General features: G+C 53.0%; 3 protein-coding genes across 3 annotated transcripts; 2 read left to right on the top strand and 1 right to left on the bottom strand.

Moving 5' to 3' along the window:
- The first annotated feature begins 5,746 nt into the window (after positions 1–5,746).
- Positions 5,747–9,477, top strand: BLOC1S1 (biogenesis of lysosomal organelles complex 1 subunit 1). The gene is made up of 4 exons (XM_059185060.1): positions 5,747–5,919; positions 6,721–6,793; positions 8,864–8,996; positions 9,279–9,477. The coding sequence occupies exons 1-4, from the start codon at positions 5,859–5,861 to the stop codon at positions 9,387–9,389; spliced, it is 378 nt and encodes a 125-aa protein (XP_059041043.1). The 5' UTR covers positions 5,747–5,858; the 3' UTR covers positions 9,390–9,477.
- A 4-nt stretch (positions 9,478–9,481) lies between these two features.
- RDH5 (retinol dehydrogenase 5) lies at positions 9,482–14,336 on the top strand. The gene is made up of 4 exons (XM_059185059.1): positions 9,482–11,119; positions 11,286–11,544; positions 13,569–13,732; positions 13,995–14,336. Exons 1-4 carry the CDS (start codon positions 10,810–10,812, stop codon positions 14,216–14,218), a joined length of 957 nt encoding a protein of 318 aa, XP_059041042.1. The 5' UTR covers positions 9,482–10,809; the 3' UTR covers positions 14,219–14,336.
- Positions 14,337–14,907: 571 nt separating this feature from the next.
- CD63 (CD63 molecule) lies at positions 14,908–19,149 on the bottom strand. Its single transcript, XM_059185058.1, has 8 exons — positions 19,013–19,149; positions 18,366–18,442; positions 17,285–17,473; positions 17,051–17,125; positions 16,852–16,947; positions 16,598–16,738; positions 16,279–16,362; positions 14,908–16,099 (listed from the first exon to the last, which is right to left on the bottom strand). Exons 2-8 carry the CDS (start codon positions 18,429–18,431, stop codon positions 16,034–16,036), a joined length of 717 nt encoding a protein of 238 aa, XP_059041041.1. The 5' UTR covers positions 18,432–18,442; positions 19,013–19,149; the 3' UTR covers positions 14,908–16,033.
- Between the last annotated feature and the right edge of the window lie 1,999 nt (positions 19,150–21,148).

Below are 21,148 nucleotides of genomic sequence, written 5' to 3'. Positions count from 1 at the left end.
GGAGCCTGCTTCCCCATCTCTCTCTGCCTGCCTCTCTGCCTACTTGTGATCTCTCTCTCTGCCAAATAAATAAATAAAATCTTTAAAAAGAAAAAGAAAAAGTATTTTCTCTTCGCCTCCCTTTATTAAAAGCCCCAATGTCCCCTACCTAATTTCTCTTCCCATGCTCCCTTTGTCTCTCTTACTTCTTTTTCCAAGATTATACTTTTAAGGGGCACCTGGGTGGCTCAGTGGGTTGAGCCTCTGCCTTCGGCTCGGGTCGTAATCCCAGGGGCCTGGGATCAAGTCCCGAGTGGGGCTCTCTGCTCAGCAGGGAGCCTGCTTCTCCTCATCTGTCTGTCTCTCTGCCTATTTGTGATCTCTCTCTCTGTCAAATAAATAAATAAAATCTTTAAAAAAAAAAAGATTATACTTTTAAAAACAAACAGAAGGGTAGGCTTTCACTTTGCTGGTCCTGGGACAATCATTGCCCTGGGTAAGTTACTATACATTTGAATATCTGGGTCTCCGTTTTTGCAACAATACACTGTAGACATCCCCTCCAGGGAACTAACACAGCTCCAACTAGGGACTATCGAGGAAACACATGTGCTGCCAACAAGCAGGAACCAGGAGCCTACTTTATTATCCCCCACATCTGCCCTCTTTGTCCCTTTTCTATCACAGAGCCCCAACACAGTAGAGCTGATATAAGAATGCAGAGTAGTACAATCAGTATGGAACCCAGGACTCCTGACTCTGAGTTGAGATCTCCAACCAAGGTCAAATGCCTTCAGAGGCCCAGGTGCCTTCCTCTTTGCTGCATCTGTGATGTCTGCCTCCCTTCATCTTCACCCTGCTGGCTCCTGCTAAATCCAAGGCTGAAATCAGATGCCAAGAATCTTCTTCTGACCTCCTCTGCCCAAATATTTGAGAAGTCATCTCACCCGCCACAGGAGGAAGGAGCAGGAAAAGAGAGAGAGAGAGCTTGCCCAAAATTAGCCTGGCTATAAATAGTGGGGCAAGGGAGGGTGAGAAGGGGGGAATGTAAGAGTCCTAGACCAGCCTAGTAAATTTAGACATGTCGATTTTCCCTAAAGGAGAAGTGAGACCAGATTGTTGGAATGGGACACAATGTTGTAGGTGAAGGGGGTGGGGCATAGAATGAAGAAGCTAGAGGGATCTGGAGAATGAAGCTCCGTGTTTGAATAAACAAACCTGCTGAGAACTTCTTGTGTTTGAGTCAAGAGTTGGAAATTCACAAAATTAAAACTATAGAGATGATGAACAGATTAGTGATTGCCAGGGGACAGGGATGGGAAGAGGTAAGTATAAATAGATAGCACATTACACCTGAAACTAACAACACCGTGTGTTCATTATACTTCTAAAATAAATAAATAGGGTTGCCCGTGTGGCTCAGTCAGTTAAGCATCAGCCTTCGGCTCAGGTTATGATCCCGGGATCTTGGGATTCAGCCCCAAGGCTGGGCTCCCTGCTCGGTGGGGAGTCTGCTTCTCCCTCTTCCTCTGTCTTTCTCTCAGCTTGTGCTCACTCTCTTACATGTTCGCTCTCTCTCTCAAATAAACAAAATCTTTTAAAAATAAAACAAATAGAGACGCCTGGGTGGCTCAGTGGGTTAAGCCACTGCCTTCGGCTCAGGTCATGAGCCAAGGGTCCTGGGATCGAGTCCCGCATCGGGCTCCTTGCTCAGCAGGGAGCCTCCTTCTCTCTCTGCTTCTGCCTGCCTCTCTGCCTGCTTGTGTGTACTCACTTGCTCTCTCTCTCTGGCAAATAAATAAAAAATAATAAAAATAAAATAAAATAAAATAAAATAAATAGTTGCAAAAAAAAAAAAAAAAAAAAGGATAGCACAGAAAGTTCCTTTGTGGTGATGAAGAGATCTGTACCTTGATTTGGTGGTAGTTATTCAAATCTATACACGGGACAAAACTGCATAGAACTACGAATGCATACACATACTGACACACACACTGAATACGTGTAGAACATTATGAAAACTGAATAAGGCTAGTGAACAGGGTCCCTGTGTCAGCTTCCTGGGTTTGATATTGTGCTACCGTTATATCAGATGTCACCAGGAAGGGAAGCTGGGAGAAGGGTACATGGGACTTCATGTACTATTTTTGCAACTTCCTCTAAGTCTATAACTATTTCAAAATAATTTTTAAAATTGATTAATGTCCAGGCCCAGCAAAGTCTTCACCCCTATTGGAGTGGAAGCTGGGGCTTTCTCCAGCCCCTTCCCCCTTTAACAACCTTCTTCTCTTCCATATGGGATCCCTGTTCTTCAGCTTCCCTGGATTACACATTTTCCAGCTGCTGTCTCTAGCTTACAGGCAAACACTCCCAGAACACATCGCAGGGTTAACTTCTCCCTCCACTTCATCTGGCAAAAGAGTCTTGGAGCATATGTCCCAGGGTCAGCCTCTTCCTCTCCAACACACACAACAGGAGGACTTTCTCACCCCACCCACCTCTCCAGCACTGGAATCCTTCTGCCTGCCTCTGAATTCTGGCTGTAGCCAAAGCTTGAACTATGGGAGTGGCTGGGAGAGAGAGAATATAAATGTGATTGAGAGGAATCGCTGGAGAAATGACTTGACTGCTCTCATCTTTAAGGATCCAAGGGAAACCCATGCATTTTTCTGGAGGACTGGGAGGTCACTTCCCACAGGGAGCCATTTAGACTGTCTTGAGGGCCCCTTTTCTTTGAGCACTGGCCTCAGGCCAACATTTGGAACTTGGCCACACCACCAACAGTACCCTCCCCCCTAGAAACCCAGCCAGACTTCCCAGTATGAGAAGCCTTCTGCACTCATTCCATGTTCTCCTTCAGTCCTCCTCACCCAACCCTTAACAACTCAGCAGCTTCTGGCCTTCATGTTTGGCCCAGGCACTCAGTTTAAAGCTTGCTAAGTAAAGACCTCAAAAGAACAAAGAAATGAGTGGGGAGGGAAAGGAGCATGGAGTTGCATTCATTCATTCTAAGAGAATATAATCTGTGGGGTGGGAAGGAGTTTAAGGAGATATGGGCAGAAAGAGATTTCAAACATCAAGAGTCATTCTTCAGAGACACATGAAGCTTGTGTCCATCTCAACCAAAGGCGGGTCGGGAGCTAAGCTTCAACTCAGCAGAAACTGAAGTTACACAGTGAGCAGCAAAAGCCTAGAAAAAAATAGCATCTGGGGGATGATGCTGGAGAGATCAGCTGGGGTCCCCAGATAGAGGTCCCCATGTTCTCTGCCCAGCTCTAGGGCAAAGGAACAGCCAGTGTGTGGGGAGGGGGGTGGAGCTGATGTCTGCAGATTCCTGGCAGTCTCTATACTGATTGTGAAAATGTCAGGCGATTGTGCCAGGGGGGTGACGGCAATACAGGATGGGCTGGCACTCTCCCTGAGTCAGCCTAATCTTAACATTCACAAACTCGCCACTGAAACCCCCAACACCAACCCCCTCATTAGCCCCTGCCCTCTGTTTCACATCCCCAAATAACTATTTTCTGGTACCCCCTCAACCCCTGCTCTTCTCTCCCAGGACCCACAGCTCTGGGAGTGAGGCAGCAAGGATCTTCCAAGTGCTTCTATTTTGCTTGCTCACTGCAGTTGGAAGCTGGAGCCAAGTGGGGGTTGGGGGAAGGACTGGACTAGGCTGCCCAGTGATGCTCTCACTCTTCCCGCTTCTATTGATCAGCGCCCCACTGGAGCGAGGACTCTTCCCAAACACTCCTCCCCTACCAGGATTCCCTTCAACTGTGCCCACAGGCTAGAGGGGCATAGTGACAAGACACAGAATTTCCCATCCTGGGGTCTCTTTCCCACGGTTAATGCAGCATGGGACGGTGGTTACACTCAGGCTCTGAAATCAGATAGCCTGGATTTGTAGCCTAGCTCTGCCACCAAGCTCTATTACTCAACCACTCTGTCCCTCAGTTTCTTCATCTGAAAATTGAGGGCAACAGTAATTCACTGCCTCTGATAGTTCTAGTGATTAAATGAATTAATATGTGTAAAGTGTTTGACCTATGGTAAATACTCTGAAAATGTTGGGAAAATAAATTAGAGTACACATATAAGCATAGACATTTACATATGCAGTATCGAACATTTTTATTCAGAATTTTTATCTTGGTGGCATTTTTTTAAAGATTTTATTTACTTATCAGAGAGAGCGAATGCACAAGCAGACAGAGGCGGAGAGAGAAGTGGGCTCCCTGCCGAGCAAGCCCGATGTAGGACTCCATCCCAGGACCCTGGGATCATCACCTGAGCCAAAGGCAGCTTAACTGACTGAGTCACCCAGGCGTCCCTCTTGGTGGCATTTAATGCTCTGCTTTATGCTACCACTTTACATTTCATTCACTAATCCTTTCAAGGGTTGCACACCTCCTAGGATTTAAGATGCTACTCTGTAAACAGCTGAATGTCTGTTTAAATCAGCACCTATTTCTAACACCTAAATAAATAAGCACCTATTTCTCTTCCCCTCTAAGTATATATCGTGAAGCCAATTTTTTACTATGTAACTGAATCACAAAATGAGAGAATGCCAAAGTTGGGAACAGACCTCGATATGGTTTAGTCCAGTGATTGGCAAAGTCCAATGCAAACTAGAATCAGCTGAACAACTTCTTAAAGTTTTTTAAGATTTTTATTTATTTATTTGACAGAGATCAGAAGAAGGCAGAGAGGCAGGTGGGGGTGGGGGGGTGAGCAGGCTCCCTCCTGAGCAGAGATCCAGATGTGGGGCTCAATTCCAGGACCCTAGGATCATGATCTGAGCCGAAGGCAGAGGCTTAACTCACTGAGCCACCAAGCGCCCTTGAACTTTTTTATAAAATACTTGCCTGGGCTCCAATCCTTAGAGATCCTGTTACTCAATCTAGGGCCAGGGCATTTTTTAAAACTTCCCCAGGTGGTTCTAATGTTTAGCTGAGGGCTGAGAACTACTGATTTAATCCAATCCCCTTATTTTTCTAGGGAGAAAACCAAATCCAGAGCATAAGCGAGTTGCCCAGAGACGCTCAGACTGTTGGGGCGTGATGCACCAAGATAGCAAGAATAGGTTGATGATGTTTATAATTCTTTCCTGTTGGAGTTAATCCCGGAAGCATTTCTCTTTAGCTCAGAGAGGTGTTACATGATTTACCTTTTACTGAGACATTATTCTGGTAAGACTGAAAGGGTTCGCATTCCCTGACCACATAAGGACAGAGATGGGATTATACATTCACCACACACAGCCAGCCAAATTAGCAAAGCTCCCGAAGAGGTCGCTTGAAATGCCGAAAATGCCTCTTCTCCACCGTGATCACCCAGAGCTGAGGATCTTGGCAGGGTGGTGAGAAGCGAAGGGGCTGGGAAAAAGAGGAAAGCATTCCCTCTCAGGGGGTGGGTGCTGAGAATTAACGGAGAACCGACCAGAGCTGCCAGGAGGGAAGGGCGAAGAAAGGAAAAGAATTTCAATGAGCCCAGGGAGCCTCTGTTCCCTCCTCAAAACGGAACAATGATGCACAGTCCGTAAGTACCGACCCTCCCGGGAGCCCTGAGATCCAAAGGAGACGATCAAAACGGGCTCTGCAATACGGGTACTAAAGAAAACTTCGCCCAACACTCACCAAAAAGGGAGACCCCCCGCCCAGTAAAGACCAGAGTTCACTTGCCCCCAACCCTCTGCTAGTCCCTCGGTTCAAAGCCAAGCTCTTCCACGCTCTCCACCCACCGGCCTGAAAAGGGGCGGTCCTGGTGTCACGTGACATTGCGGTCACGTGACTCCGACCCCGCGGGAGCCGAGGTACGCGTTCCAGCTCCCGGAGTCGGGGGGGCCGGGCGCGCCCAGCCCCCAGCCCGCCGCCACCATGCTGTCACGCCTGCTGAAAGAACACCAGGCCAAGCAGAACGAACGCAAGGAGCTGCAGGGTGAGCCGATCGTTCCCGTCCGCTGTTTTCTCTCCCGCCGCGGCCTAGCCTCAGCCCGGAGCCTGGAGCTCGAGTAACGGCCCGGATCTTGGGAAGGACGCGGGCTCGTGGGCGCGGGCGTCGGAGAGGGGGTGGGGGCGCTGTTTTGGAAATGCCATTACTTGCCAGCGGGCTCTAGTGCCTTTGACTACGCTGCGAGCCGTCCCTCCCCGCCCCTCCCCGCCCCCCCTCCGGGTAACGCCCCCCACTCTCAGTCTCCGCGCATCCTCGTCTGGCCCCCGCGCGAGAAACAGCGCTGTGCGGATTGGCCCAGGGAGCCTCTGGTCCCAAAAGTGGGAAGGGACGCTCCTGGGGGAGGAGCGTGCTGGGGCCAGGCTGAGATGAGATTCTTGGAGGCCTGAAACCTCGGAAATGGGGGTGGGGCCCTTCCAGGATCTGGCTTGGGAATCGGGGACGTACTAATCCTCAAGCCAGGAGAGTGGAAAATGATGCCGGGGGTCTGGAGTCCTGGGCGCCGTCACTGACTCGGTAGCGTCTCTGGGCGAGTCGCTTCCGTTCCCAGGGTACCAGTTAACTCACCTCTTCTAAGAAGAAAAGACTTAAGGGGAAAAAAAAAAAAAACTTTTTTTAATAAAATGAAAAGGCTTGCTTTATGTTTTTCAAAGTCCTTTTCAGCCCCAGCACTGTAAGGTTTGTTGAGGTGTTCCTGCTACTAGTGGAATAGCAATGAGTGTCGGCCCTGTAGCACCATCCTTCAAAAAACCGATTCTCTACTCCAATCCCTTTTCCGCTCATCCCTAGAGAAGAGGAGGCGAGAGGCTATCACTGCAGCGACCTGCCTGACAGAAGCTTTGGTGGATCACCTCAATGTGGGGTATGAACTTCTTCCCATCAAAACCATTCCCTCTCCCTCCCCCCCCCCCCCCCGCAAGTTTAGGCATTGGCAAGGTCCAACCCTCAGACTGCTGTTGAGGGGGTGGGATGTTCCATCATTCCCTCCCCTCCCCCAGCTTAACTTTATGGGGAGAGGCTTGAGTCAGCTCTGACTTCTAACGTTGCACTAGGAGGAGCAGCTGCAGTGGTTGGAGAAGCCGCCAGATTCCCCTCTCCCCGCAATAACCTCCCTGGTGCTCGCAGCTTGATGCCATCTGCCCACTTCCCTTCATCCTTCCAAGTCCAGCTGTCACTTTGGCGGGCGGGAGAGCACCCTCCTTCACCAGAATTTGCCACCCTCTCCTTCTCTACCTCCCACCCTCAGGCAGGCCTGGGGAGCAGCTGGCAGGAAAGAGATGGCGCAGCTGGTGAGGTTGAGAGCAGAATCTATGCCAGGAGCTATAGCAGAGCCAAGCCTTCTTGTCCCTTCCTTCCCAGCCTCCAGAGACCACCCCCCTGTGCCAATCCTATAGAAGAATGCCAGTAACAACCAAAGACTTGGGAAGGAGCAAAGAATATTCTCTTGACCCTGAGTAACCCAGCAGAGTGCTGAGATGATGACTGGAAGAAAAAGGGCAGTATGATGCCTTCCACCCCAGGACAAATAGAATAACTGGTTGTGAATCCAGAGACTGAGTCACCCAAGTGAGCCATGCAGGGACTGTCATCTTAATTACTCATCTCTGGGGAAGATTAGGGGACAAGAAGCTTGTGGTTGAGGCCTCTGATCTCCCTCCCCTGCAGACCTTTCCCTTCACTCAGTGTGAATGTGGGAGGTCAACAGGAAAAGCTAGGGTTTTAGGAACTCCCAGGGGAATCTCTTAAAGCATAGGGAGCCCCCTGCTATTGCTGTTTGAGCTCCTGCACCAGCCTGTACTATGGCCAAGCTGTCTCCCAAAGAGAAAGGATGGGGTCTGCCCCCTTTCCTCCCTCCCACATTGGTGCCTCTTGGGCTCTGCTCTGAGATTGGCCCGGCTTCTCCCTCCGCTCCTCCTTTGCTAGGGGCCACCCCTCTTTCAGCTTAGAGGACAGCTAAGCCAAAGCCAGATTAGAAAGGGTTTTGTGTTGCTGCCCACGGGTCCTCTCATTCCCTGGAAAGGAAAACAAAGGCTCAATCTGTCTCAGCCCCTGTCAGGTGTCCTTCCCATTCTCTCCACCCACCCCAACCCCTAGCCCCCTCCAACCCCCGCAGATTCCAGTTGGGGGTGGCACCGGATGGGGAGTCTCCCAGATGACCTAGAGCTTTAGGATGGGGAGTCAAAGACTCTCCAGCCAATGAGAAAGAACAGTAGTTGTGGGATGGGGAGGTTGGGGGAAGAGGGTCAGGGTAAGGGGTTGGGGGTAGCAACCTCAAGGCATTAACAATAACTGCAGCCAAGCTTGATTGAGGAAAAAAGAAAAACTGCCTAGAGCAGAAGGAAGAAAGGGTGAGAGAGAGAGACAGATTGTGTGTGTGTGTGTGTGTTCCTTCATCTGTGTGGGCGAAAGGAGAAGGGTTGGGAGAGAGACTGAGAGCCAAGAAGAAGCCCCTGAGATATCGTCTCTTGACCCTGAGTTCCTGGGGAGGGGGCTGCTCTCCCATCCCACCCCAGATTCAGGGAGGGGCCCTATTTCCCTTCCCAACTTCTTGCACACATCCCTGGGCTTCCAAGCATGGCCAGATTTCTCCCTGCTGCTGGATTTTCCCAGCTTCTTCCCCAGGGATATTCCCTCCAGGTTAATCCTCCCTTCTATCACCCAGCTTTAGGAATTCCTTTGGTGGGGTAGGAGATGGTAAGTTTTCAGTCAGCTCCCAGCTAGGCTCTCCTGGGAATGTTGAGAGTGGGAGGAAGAAGCTGGTTCATTTGCATGAATGGTAGTCATTTGCATCACATCCAAGAATGGCCAAACTCACACCGTTTTCCCCAGTTTGACTGCTGGCTGCCCTCCCACCCTTGCAGTGGAATATTAGTCTGGGAGACCACTCCCCACCAGATGGGTGAGTTGATCTCATCCCTCTTCCAACCTCTAGCGTGGCCCAGGCCTACATGAACCAGAGAAAGCTGGACCATGAGGTGAAGACCCTGCAGGTCCAGGCTGCCCAGTTTGCCAAGCAAACAGGCCAGTGGATCGGGATGGTGGAGAACTTCAATCAGGCACTCAAGGTGGGCCACACTCCCTACATCCGTGGGACCCTATTAACTGCCTCCAGGCAGGTCAGTTCAAGGCTCAGTTTAAAAAGGAAATGGGGATGCTCCCAGCAATCGTTGGTACTGTGTCAGAGTGTCAGAGAAGTGTCAGAGAAGCTAGAGAGATAAAAGTAATTGGTGGGTTCAAGCAGAGCCCTTTCTAGGGGATGGATGGAAAGTGCCCCTATCTGTCTCCTTAGAGCCACACTCTACCCTACACACTCTGACTCCCAGCCTCCCACCTCCTCCCCTTCCCAGGAAATCGGGGATGTGGAGAACTGGGCTCGGAGCATCGAGCTGGACATGCGCACCATTGCCACGGCACTGGAATATGTGTACAAAGGGCAGCTGCAGTCTGCCCCCTCCTAGCCTGTCCCCCCTTCCTAACCCCACCCCCACCTCTCCTGCCTCCCCCGTGGGGGAAGCTGACAGGCCAAGAATAAAACACAAGCCTCCATTTCTGTGTGGTATGTTTCAAAGAGCTACTAGCCCAGCATGGGTGGATAGGAGTGGAAGATTCAAAGACTGTTTCCCTAAGTGACAGTTACGTTTTGGGTAAAGGGTGGAGCGAGCATCCTCTCACCGTCCCACCTCTCTTTCCCTCTTTGGGCCTGGTGCAGGTGCATGTTGCATGAGCCGAGGGCGGAAGTTTCCCACGCCCCCCCAGAGAAGGTTAGTGGGCTCTGCCCCAAGCTTCCTAATTCAGGACTTTGGTTTCCCGCAGAGGAGAAATATGACAGGGAGCAGGCTTGGTCCCCGCTCTGGCGCTCTGCCTCTCCTCGTGCTCGTGGCCTCTCCCAGCCTGGTGCTAAGCAGTGTCATGAGTCCGGACCAGATTGGAGATTAATTCTTGGGGATGGGGGCACTTCAGGGCTGGGAAGGAGGAGGAGTGGCAGGTCCAAGGTCACCAACAGAGAGGGGCAGCTGCTGTCATTGACATATCCCTCCTCCTGACAGAGGCGGTCAGGCACCCCCCCGGCTGGGGGCCGCAGCAGGCCTGGCCTGTGCCAAGCATTGGCTTTGACTGCCAGGCTCCAGCTTCCCTGGCTCCTCCCAGCCTCTCCCCTAACACCCCCCCGACACACTTAATACCTCTGGGACCCAGGCCACCCAAAGACTGGGAGCAAAGTCTCTCAAACAGAGCACGAGAAGGAGCTTCGGGCACTGTACTGCCTGCTAGCTTTCCCCAGAGGAGGTAAGCAGGGTCCTGGGAGCTGGGTGCTCTGATATGGCACGTGTTGATAAGTCGAAGCCAGAAGCTTTTCATGCGCTTCCTCACACTTGATCGCCCTTGACCCTCCACAGCTCCCAGCTGGGCCACGGCTGGTGTCGGCCCCGCTGGTAGAATAGAAAACAGGTTCAGAGATGCGGTTCAGCATCACACAGTAAGTTTGGGGCCAACAGGGCTGAAGTGCTCTGTGCCCTGTATGTGTTTCCAAAAATAAGGCCCAGTTTACATGGAGAGAATTCAGATGTCGCTGGCTGAGCAGGAGAGCTGAAAGCCAGCCAGATTCCTCTGCTCGCGTGTGTGCCAGAGTCTGCACCCTGGCCCCGGCCTCTCAGGCTCTAGTTAAGGTAGCCCCCGATACAGGGTCTGCCTGGATCTTTGCTTGGCTTAAATGAGCCAGAATTTGCCAGTTCCCTGCCAAGCAGAGAACTTCTCAGTCTGCTCAGAGCGGACTACCAGCTAGGGAGGATAACAGGGGCAAGGGTTTCCAAGCCCGAGTAAACCAGACAAGTTCTCCCGCCCAGCCTCGGCTGCCACCTGCAGGTCGCTTGGGCTCTGGCCATGTGGCTGCCCCTGCTGCTGGGAGTCTTGCTCTGGGCAGCGCTGTGGTTGCTCAGGGACCGGCAGAGCCTGCCCGCCAGCGACGCCTTTGTCTTCATCACTGGCTGTGACTCAGGCTTCGGCCGGCTTCTGGCCCTGAGACTGGACCAGAGAGGCTTCCGAGTCCTGGCCAGCTGCCTGACCCCCTCAGGGGCAGAGGACCTACAGCGGGTGGCCTCCTCCCGCCTCCACACCACCCTGCTGGATGTCACGGATCCCCAGAGTGTCCAGCGAGCAGCCAAGTGGGTGGAAACACAGGTTGGAGAAACAGGTGAGTAGCGTGGGGCCTCCAGGACTGTGGGGCCACCGGGACTATGGTGCAGGGTGCTCACGGGCCTCAGGAAGCTGGAGGGACGGCGTGGGGAAGGAGAGTGATCTGGAGAGAGCGCATTGGAATGCCTTACCTACCCTGTGCTATCTGTCTCCTCTCTCCTCAGGGCTTTTTGGTCTAGTGAATAACGCTGGTGTGGCTGGGATCATTGGGCCCACCCTGTGGCTCACGCAAAACGATTTCCATCGGGTGCTCAACGTGAATACACTGGGTCCCATCGGTGTCACCCTTGCCCTACTGCCACTGCTGCAGCAGGCCCGGGGCCGGGTGGTCAACATCACCAGTGTTCTGGGTCGCCTGGCAGCCAATGGCGGGGGCTACTGTGTTTCCAAGTTTGGCCTGGAGGCCTTCTCTGACTGTCTGAGGTGAGGGTTGCAGAGCCCTGGATTGCCCTGCAGAGATGACTAAAACACAGCATAGTGGGATCCTGAAGAGGAGACATTAGGGCTCAACTTTGTGGGTTCAAACCCCAGTCTCCTCTCATGGGAGCTTCATGACCTTGAGAGGTTACCTCTCTTTACACCAGTTCATTCCTCATCTGTTAAATCAGGATGAGAGGATCTACCTCATGGGTGCTGGGCGTAAAATGAGGTACTTCTAAGGCCACCATAGAGCCTGGCATGTAGAAAATGCCCCAAGAAGTCTGCTATCATTATTAATATTCTTTTTTTTTATTGAAGATATAGCATGTGCATGCGAGCACAAGCAGAGGAAGGGATGGAGGGAGAGGCAGAAGCAGACCCGCTGCTGAGCAGGGAGCCCGGCTGGGCTCAATCCTAGAACCCTGAGATTGTGACCTGAGCCAAAGGCAGACACTCAACCACCCGAGCCACCCAGGTGCCCCTAGTGTTATTATTAGTAACTGTTACTTATGGTAAACTAGTACTTTTACAGAACATTCTGTCCTTTATTTCTCCCAGCAACCCTCTAAGGAATAGGCTTTGATATCCACAGGGTAACATAACTTACCCCAGACCACACAACTAGTTAGTGGAAGCAGTGGGACTTACCCCCAGATCTGCTTGTCCCTCATCTGTATGTTTTCCTGCCCTTCGTCTTTAAACAGTAATGTTCAGGGGCACCTGGGTGGCTCAGTCGGTTAAGCAGCTGCTTTCAGCTCAGCTCATGATCCCAGGGTCCTGGGATCCCTACTCCATGGGCAGTCTGTTTCTCCCTCTCCCACTGCCCCCAACTCCTGCTTGCTTTCTGTAGTGGGCACTTTTTCTCCCTCTCAAATAAATAAAACCTTTAAAAAAAAAAAAAAGATTTAAAAATTAAATAATGTTCAAAGTCCCGTGAGAACACAAAGGAGACTTGACAAATACCACACGGGAGCAGGGCCTGCCCCCCAGCCAGCCCACCTTCTGTAGGAAGTCTGCCTTCTACACCGTCACTCAGCAAAGAATTTCATATACTTTCGTCCCTATCCCTTGGTTCTTTAATTTTCCAATCAGCATCATGGAACACATGCTTGATACTTGGATTTCTGCATCTGTGTCAAGGAGGTTTTATGTGTCTCTGCAGTCTCCCCAGCAAATACCAGTCTACACCCTTCATGTCCAGCACCCAGGACTCAACCCTGTGCTCTAGGACCTAGGGAATGGGGTAGTTCCAGGTCAGGGGTTGGCAAATTCTCAGGCAGAATCTGGCCAATTGCCTTCCAGCTAATAATGGTGTTTACATTTTATTATTTTTTAAAGGTTATTTATTTGAGAGAGAGAGAGAGAGCAGGTGCATGGGGGGAGGGGCAGAGGGAGGAGAGAGAATCTCAACCAGAGCCCCCAGCTGCCACAAGTCTCGGTCCCATGACCCCAAGATCACCAGCCAAGCCAAATCAAGAGTCAGATACCCAACCAATTGAGCCACCCAGGCACCACTGGTGTTTACAATTTTAAATGGTTACATTGTTAATGATTATGTAAGTACCTACCTGATATCAATAATATTTAGGCCTGTGTTGCCAAAAATATTTGCTGTCTGGCCCTTTAAGAAGTTTACTGGGAGGCTAAGCGTCTGTCTTTGGCTCAGGACATCCCAGAGTCCTGGGATTAAGCCCCCATTGAGCTGCTCTATGGGAAGCCTGCTTCTCCCTCTTCCACTCCCCCTGCTTGTGTTCCCTCTCTCTGTCAAATAAATAAATACAATCTTTAAAAAAAAAAAAAAATTACTGACCCCTGTTCTAGATCTTAAGAGTACAAAGGGAAACAAACCTCAAAAAATACATGGCCCATTTGCCCCCGTCCCAGAACAGCAGGGATCTCCTTTTCCTTCAGGACCCCGGTCCCCAGCTTGTGATAACTTTCCCATTTTAGCCCCTACAACCAAGTCCCCGAGGATCCCTTTCCTAATTAGGGGAAGAAGCCAGAAACCTCCCTCTATCCCCATCCAGGCGGGATGTAGCTCATTTTGGGGTCCGAGTCTCCATCGTGGAGCCTGGCTTCTTCCGAACCCCTGTGACAAATCTCAAGAGTTTGGAGGATACGCTGCAGGAGTGCTGGGCACGGCTACCTTCTGCCACACAGGCCCGCTATGGGGAGGCCTTCCTCACCAAATGTGAGTATCTGGGCCCACACGGGCACATGAAGGGAAATGAGAGCACCAGAAAGGCCCGTCCTACACCAGCAGGAGGTGAGGGTGAATTGGGGTGCCAGAGAAGAACACCCAGGCCATTTGGAACCTGCCCACTTACCATACTGGGGAGCCACTAAGGAGCCCTCTGACCTCTGCTGGGGACCAGCTCCAGAACCCAGAATATAGGGCCTGAGATGGCCAGAGTGGGAAGGGACACTGATTACAACCATCTTCTGGAATGCAGACTTGGAAGTACAGCAGCGCATCATGAACCTGATCTGTGATCCAGACCTGACCAAGGTGAGCAGGTGCCTGGAGCATGCCCTCACTGCTCGTTACCCCAGAACCCGTTACAGCCCAGGCTGGGACGCCAAGCTGCTCTGGCTGCCAGCCTCCTACCTGCCAGCCAGCCTGGTGGATGCTGTGCTCACCTGGCTCCTTCCCAAGCCTGCCCAGGCAGTCTGCTGAATCCAGCCTGCCAGCCTTCTGTCCCCACCCAGGTACTGCCTAATGCCTGGCATAAAATATGCACTGAATAAATGTCTTGCTTAAAAAACAAATAAAAGACACTGTAGATGGGCAGAAATGAAGTTGTCCAGTGGGAGACTGACCCCATTTAAGCCCTGCCCCCTAGGCTGACTTGATGCTGGGGTCTCTGTACTATCTGCAAAGCCACTAGCAACCACTGGGTGTCACCCCCCAACCCCCAGGCCCTCTGGCATCTGTATGGGTCCTTTGACGCTGCACCTGGAATGGCCACCAGAGGGCATTGTTGGACATTTATTTTCTATGAAGAGTACCTATTTTTCTTAAGAGGGAAGGAAGGTAGTGAAGAGGGGTCCGGACCAGGCTTGGGTGGTTTCCATGGAGGAAAAAAGGCAATACCAACTTAAATTATCCCCTCTCTTTTTTACTTGTTTTATTTTTTTTAAAGATTTTATTTATTTATTTATTTATTTATTTATTTTTTTAAAGATTTTATTTATTTATTTGACAGAGAGAAATCACAAGTAGACAGAGAGGCAGGCGGAGAGAGAGAGAGGGAAGCAGGCTCCCTGCTGAGCAGAGAGCCCGATGCGGGACTCGATCCCAGCACTCTGAGATCATGACCTGAGCCGAAGGCAGCGGCTTAACCCACTGAGCCACCCAGGCGCCCCAAGATTTTATTTATTTATTTGACAGAGATCCCAAGTAGGCAGAGAGGCAAGCAGATAGAGAGGGGGAAGCTGGCTTCTTGCTGAGCAGAGAGCTCGATGTGGGGCTCCATCCCAGGACCCTAGGATCATTACCTGAGCTGAAGGCAGTGGCTTTAACCCACTGAGCCACCCAGGCGCCCCTTTATTTTATTTTATTTTTTTCAGAGTTTCTTTGAGAGAGCATGAGTTGGCGGGGAGAGGCAGAGGGCGAGGGAGCAGCAGACTCCCCACTGAGCAGGGAGCTTGACACATGGCTCAATCCCAAGACCCTGGGATCACGACCTGAGCCAAAGGCAGGACATTTAACTGACTGAGCCACCCAGATGGCCCCTCCTTTTTTACATTTTTATTTGAGAGAGACCCTGCAAGTGAGGGAAGGGGGGCAGAGGGAGAGAATAGCTCCCTGCTGAGCTGGGAGCCAGACATAGAGCTTGATCTCATGACCCTGTGATCATGACCTGAGTCAAAGTCAAGACACTCAACCGACCAAGCCAACCAGGAACCCCTAAATTGTCCTCTTATCTAATGGATACAGGCCACAAAGGTGTGATAGCAATTGATCACTATCCTAAAAGGAGCCGGGTCCCCTTTGTTGGGAGGGAGTTGCTAGGCCTTCAGAGGTGGGCAGAACACCAGGGAGAAGATGTCCGTGGTAGATGTGGGCTGGCCTCTCCCAGGTAGAGCCATTGTGGGGAATCCCTCTGACTTTGGCAGGAGATGGCTTCATGAATATTACAGCCCCAAACTTGGCAGCACAGGACTAGAAGACAGGGAGGGCCATGGGGCCCAGCCCCCTCCAGATCCCCACTTCCACTGCCAACCCCACCAGTGTCTTAAGCAAAACCCGCCTTCCCCCAACAACCCCACCACCACCACCACCATATGCCTTTCTTTACTGAGGTGCATAGAACAGGATCCCAGAGGACAGGAACACAGGTGAGGAGAAGGAAAGGATAAAGTATTACACTTAAAGACAAAGTGAGACCATTTTTTTTTTTTCAGTCTGAAAAAATAATCCGTTTAATTGAAAAACCTGGAGTGTACTACCCCACTCCCTTAGATGAGGAGACTGAAGAGACTAGACACCCTACATCACTTCATAGCCACTCCGGATACTCTTCACGAGGCAGCAGGCAAAAACAATTCCCAGTACCTAGAAGTAAAGAGAGAGGGGTGGAAAGGAGTCAGAAAGGCAAAGTATCCGAGGCCCACCCAGCAGACCCCAAACACCACGAGGGCCCCTGTCCCCAGGCCAGGACTTCCCCCAGCACCCTCCTCCCACTGCCCCTAGTGCCCAGATGCCCCAGAATGAGTCCCAAAGGTGCCTCTCACCTCCACAAAGGCAATTCCCAGGGCTGCTGCAGCCACCACCAGCACATTGCTCCGTAGCCAGCCCCCGATCTTCTCCACACAGCCCTGAAAGGTAGTAGGCACACAAGGCAAGAACATAATCAGAAACTTCCCACCTACTTTCTGTTCCCTCTCTCCCCCGCTCTCTGTACCTTTCACCCTACCCCTAGCATTCCCAGAGCTCCTCCCCATCCCAGGGCCCCAACCCTCTCCACCTCCATCCCTGGTCCCTCTCTCTATCTCAACCCTTGAAATATTTCCCAGATCTCCCAAGTCCCCTCTATCTCAGTTTCTTCCTTACCTCAGAGTAGATGTTATTTATTTGTAAAGAAGCCCCACAGTCCTTTGTGACATTGATGCAGCAGGAGTCAGGGACTTGGCCCTTGGGCACAGTAGGGACGCTCTCCCAGTCTGTGTAGTTAGCTGCCCCGCAGCATTTAAACTGCAGGAGAGAAGAAATACGGAGTAAAAGGTTAGTATGTGCACCTCCACCTACAATACAAAGATAAGACTCTTCTTCCCCCTCTACCCCTGCTCCCAGCAACCTTCACTCACATCTTCCTGCATCTTGTCCAGGGCCAAAGTTGTGCGATTGTCTCTCCGGTAATTCTGCATCTGCTGCCGGAAGTCCTTATTAAATTCTAACATCACCTGGGAATAAGAAGGGGCACTGTTGAGGTCAAACTCCAGGGCACACGCATCCCAGAGCAGCGAGACCTCTGAGGCAGGGCCCTCCGCCCTTTCCCCTGCTTACCTTGTCTCTAAACACATAGCCAGCAATGGCTGCGGCCACCTCCACCAGCATGATAAGAGACAGGAAGATGGCAAACTGCAGGCACAGTGGACAAGGGTCAGGCTGGAGTCTTGGTGACAGTGGCCTGCTGTGGCCCAGCCAGCCTCCAGTTCACTCATGAAGGTTTTCCGCCCCCTCCGTAGGGTACCCTCCCTGCAGTCCCAGATACCCACCCTGGCCCCACACCCAGCTCACCGTGATCATAAGACAGTAGTTCTCCTTGCAGGCCCCACAGCAGCCCACAAAGGCCACCAGGAAGAGGAAGGCACCCACTGCGATGATGACGATGGGCAACAAGGAGCCAGGCGTGGCCCCCTGGATAATGGTCTGACTCAGGACCAGCTGGGCCCCTACACCCACAGCAATCAGTCCCACTGCACAGGCCTGTGAGGAGGGCAGGTCAGAATTAGGCCAGACCCACAACCCATGAGCCCTCAGAGCACAGTGGGTACACCCAGGACACAGCCTTAGCCCCATCCCAAAGAGACGGATTCTCACACCTCCAGAAAACTGGACTGCAGGGGAAGAGGATGGCCTGTAGTTCCCCACAATTTGGCGAAATGCCAAAGGAGAAGTTCCCAGAAAGCCTTGACCCCAGGGCACTTATTCCTCACCTAGAGTGGTGCTTCCTATGGGCCTCTAGGGCTCCCAGAACTGCCCTCTATCTTCTAGTGCCCACTTCATCCTCATCAGCTGTTCTAGGGTTCCTCAGGCCCACTAGGCCAGGGAGGAGAAGGGATCAGAAAAAGAGACCGGAGTGGGGTGCCCCTCCGTGGATAAAGAGCGGCCTCTGAAGCCAGGAGCCCAGGACAGGAACAGACTGTAGAGGGTAGACAGCCCTTCCCCACCCCCAAGCAGCTGAGGGGAGTGAAGAGGGATGAGGGAATAGAAAAGAAGGAGGAGTAAGGGAGAGAGTAGGGAAGGGTGGGGAGGAGAGGGAAGCCCCACGGCGATAGCTATCAGGCCGGCCGTTGGCTGGTTGCCCCACTGCCCGATATCACAAGTGGTTGGGTCACCAGACAGGAAGGGCCAGGAGGGGCGAGGGGGAGGGTGCTGTGCACCCACGCTGTCCATTCTTGGTCCAAACAAGCCTTAGAGGACCCGGAAAGCTGGAGGGGGTGGGGTGGCCATGCTGTCTTCGGCCTGTTCCACCGGCTCTCCTTCCACATCTGGTCTCCAGCTGCCTTCATTCTCGGCCCCTAAGCCCTCACCACTCCGGATCCAGGTCTCCCCGCACCCTGCCAGCGCGCCCCCCACCGTCCCCCTTCCCACTCACGCAGAAGGCCAGCAGAAGAACGTAGAGCAAGAACTTAACACATTTCATTCCTCCTTCCACCGCCATGGCTGCCGGGCCTGGGGTAGAGGGGAGCGCAGGGGGATGAGAACCGGGCGAAGGGGGACCTCGGTTTCCGTGCTCCCTGCCGGCCCTCGAGGCCTTCCCTGCGCGGCCCCCATTCCCGGCCCCTCCCACCCGGAAACCCGCGGTCAGATCCACGTCTCCCAGCCCCCTCTTCTCCCAGGCTGGAGAGGGGTGGGGGCGACCGCCGCGAAGCCGGGACCTGCCCCGCCGCCACCCCGGCCGGGGCCCGACGACCACCCTCGGCCCGCCAACACCCCCCGCGTTCCAACATTCCCTCCCCACCTAGCCAGCCCCTACAAACGGCCCTCGGCCCAAGCGCGACCCCCAGCCGTCTTCCCCTTCGCTCTGACCTCCCCCGAAACACAAGCGCAGCCCGTCCCCACACCGAACCCTCCCGGGCCTCCGGAACTCCGCAAAGTTGCAAAGTTGCGAGGGCCTCGGGAGCGTCCGGGAGCGCGGCGGATCTTCGGGAACCCGAGGCGAGCCGCAGCGGAGAGAGCTACCCGCTCCCCAGGAGCTACCCCTACCAAGACAGAGGCCGGCCGTGGACCCCGCGGCCTCACCTGGGCTCCCCAAAGCTGTGCGCTCTTCTCCGGCCGCGGCTCAGGGGCTCTCTAGCGGCGCCCCCCGGCTGCGGCCCCGCCCGCCGCGCGGCCCCGCCCCGGTCTCCAGCCACAGCCCCCTCCCCCGCCACCTCCTCCGCCCAGTGGCCGCCCTCCTCCCTCATGTGACGCGGGAACAGCTGCGGCCTGAGTCACCCGGCCCATGAGGGGGAGGGCCGAGCCCCCCGCCCGGCAGGGGCCACGTGGCCCGTAGCCGGAAAGCAGCGCCCACCTCCGCGGAGGGAAAGTGGCGAGGGCAGGATCTCAGGGTGCCAGGGCACCCCTTCTGGTACCCTGGTCCCCGCGCCACCTCGGGCTGGGAGGGCGGGACCCAGCGTCGCCTAGTTCTGCCCGGTTCGGGCAAGCGGAGGAAGCGTGTGCGAGCCAAGGGGGGGATAGCGGCCCGGAGCTACACTCTTAGGGCCCGCGCCGGGAGACTGGGCCGTGAAGGTGACGAGGTGGTCTTCAAGAGACCGCCTCGTCTTCCACCTGAAGTCCACTTCTTTCCTCTGGTTCCCATCTCTGTTGAAGCCCCCCACTCCCATCCCCGAGTCGGCAGAGGGCGCTGTTAGCTCCCTGGGATGGGGTGGGTTCAGAACACTTCCAGAAAGTCCCTGGCCTCACATTCTGGGAGTCCCCCAACATTCTGGAGTGGGTGTTCCTGTCCCCCCCTCTGTTAGTCCCTTCTCCATTTTCTGGGGCTCCGGAGTAGTGGGCTGAGAACAGGAGGAAGCAGTCACAGTCCAGTCCCTCCCTCCGGGGGAGGGTGGACAAGGTCTATGCTCCCACCATTCCTGGATCAGCCTCTTATCAGATGGAGGCCTGGGGAAGGACACTGAAGCAGGCACGGATAGATCTTCTGGATTTTCCCATCCCAGCCTAGCAGGCAGCACTTCACATCCCAGGGGATAAAGCAAGGTGAAGGCTGGAAAGGGAGATGGCGGCCTCAGGTTGCTTCCCTCCGATGTGTGCCCTGGTGGTTCCCAGAAGTTGTGTGAACAGGCCAAGGACAGAACCAGCCACTATTCCTGGCTACCCAGCCTGGGCCCCACCCCTCAGGTTCTTCTAGTCCTGACTTAAGAACCACTTCCCGAGTCTTTGTATGTGTACACAAAGAAGGAAAGAAACTGTAAAAGCAAAAGGAAAGAGATCTGGACTGGGCTAAGAACCAGTTTCCAGGATCACAACCTTCCAGCAAGGGACACCAAGCCCATTCTGGACTTTGCTCCCCAGTTATCACCTAGGCAAGCCGTGGGAAGAGGAGCAAAGATGCTAAAAGGAGTATTCATCAGTTTTTTTTTATTGTGCTGCCGCTAGAGGCCAGGCACGTGCCACCCACAGGAGATTGGGGGAGGGGGGCAGGCAAGGGAGACAGTGGCCCTGCCCTCTGCCCACACACAGAGCCAAGCCCTCCCTGTGAACAGACACACAGTCCCCTGGTGGAGGGTAGACAGTCTCAGAGGGAGGGACAGATGCTGCTTCTGCTCCAGAGGAAAAAGAACAGATTTGGTATCACAAAGATGGGATCTTTTGGAGGTGACTTTATAGAATAAAGAAACAAGCTCTCGGTTCCAGAGACAAGGAAAGACACAAGTATAAAAAAGTATTTAAAAAGTAGTTTTCAAGGTTGATAGCAGGCTGGGATTGGCTAGCTCAAAGGGTTCAGAAAGGATGTGGTGAAAAATGGACGGGAAAGTGTTCTGAAGTCAAGATTGGGAAACTTTAGGGGCGCCTGGGTGGCTCAGTGGGTTAAAGCCTCTGCCTTCGGCTCAGGTCATGATCCCAGGGTCCTGGGATTAAGCCCCGCATTGGGCTCTCTGCTCAGTGGGGAGCCTGCTTCCTCCTCTCCCTCTTTCTGCCTGCCTCTCTGCCTACTTGTGATCTCTCTGTCAAGTAAAATCTTTACAAAAAAAAAAGATGGAAAAACTTTAGATACCTAATAACTGACATTAGGTATCTAATGACATTTTGGGAACAACCGGGGAAATTTGAATATGGACTGGGAATTAGACACGAGAAAATATAATTTTGTTAGCTATGATGATAGTATGATTATATAAGAAAATTATTTTTTAAAGATGCATACAAAAAAAGATG

Source organism: Mustela lutreola, chromosome 8 (assembly GCF_030435805.1).
Source record: "Mustela lutreola isolate mMusLut2 chromosome 8, mMusLut2.pri, whole genome shotgun sequence".
Classification (NCBI taxonomy): Eukaryota; Metazoa; Chordata; class Mammalia; order Carnivora; family Mustelidae; genus Mustela; species Mustela lutreola.
The sequence above is the reverse complement of the archived record's forward strand: the minus strand, read 5'-3'. Positions and strand labels throughout refer to the sequence as shown.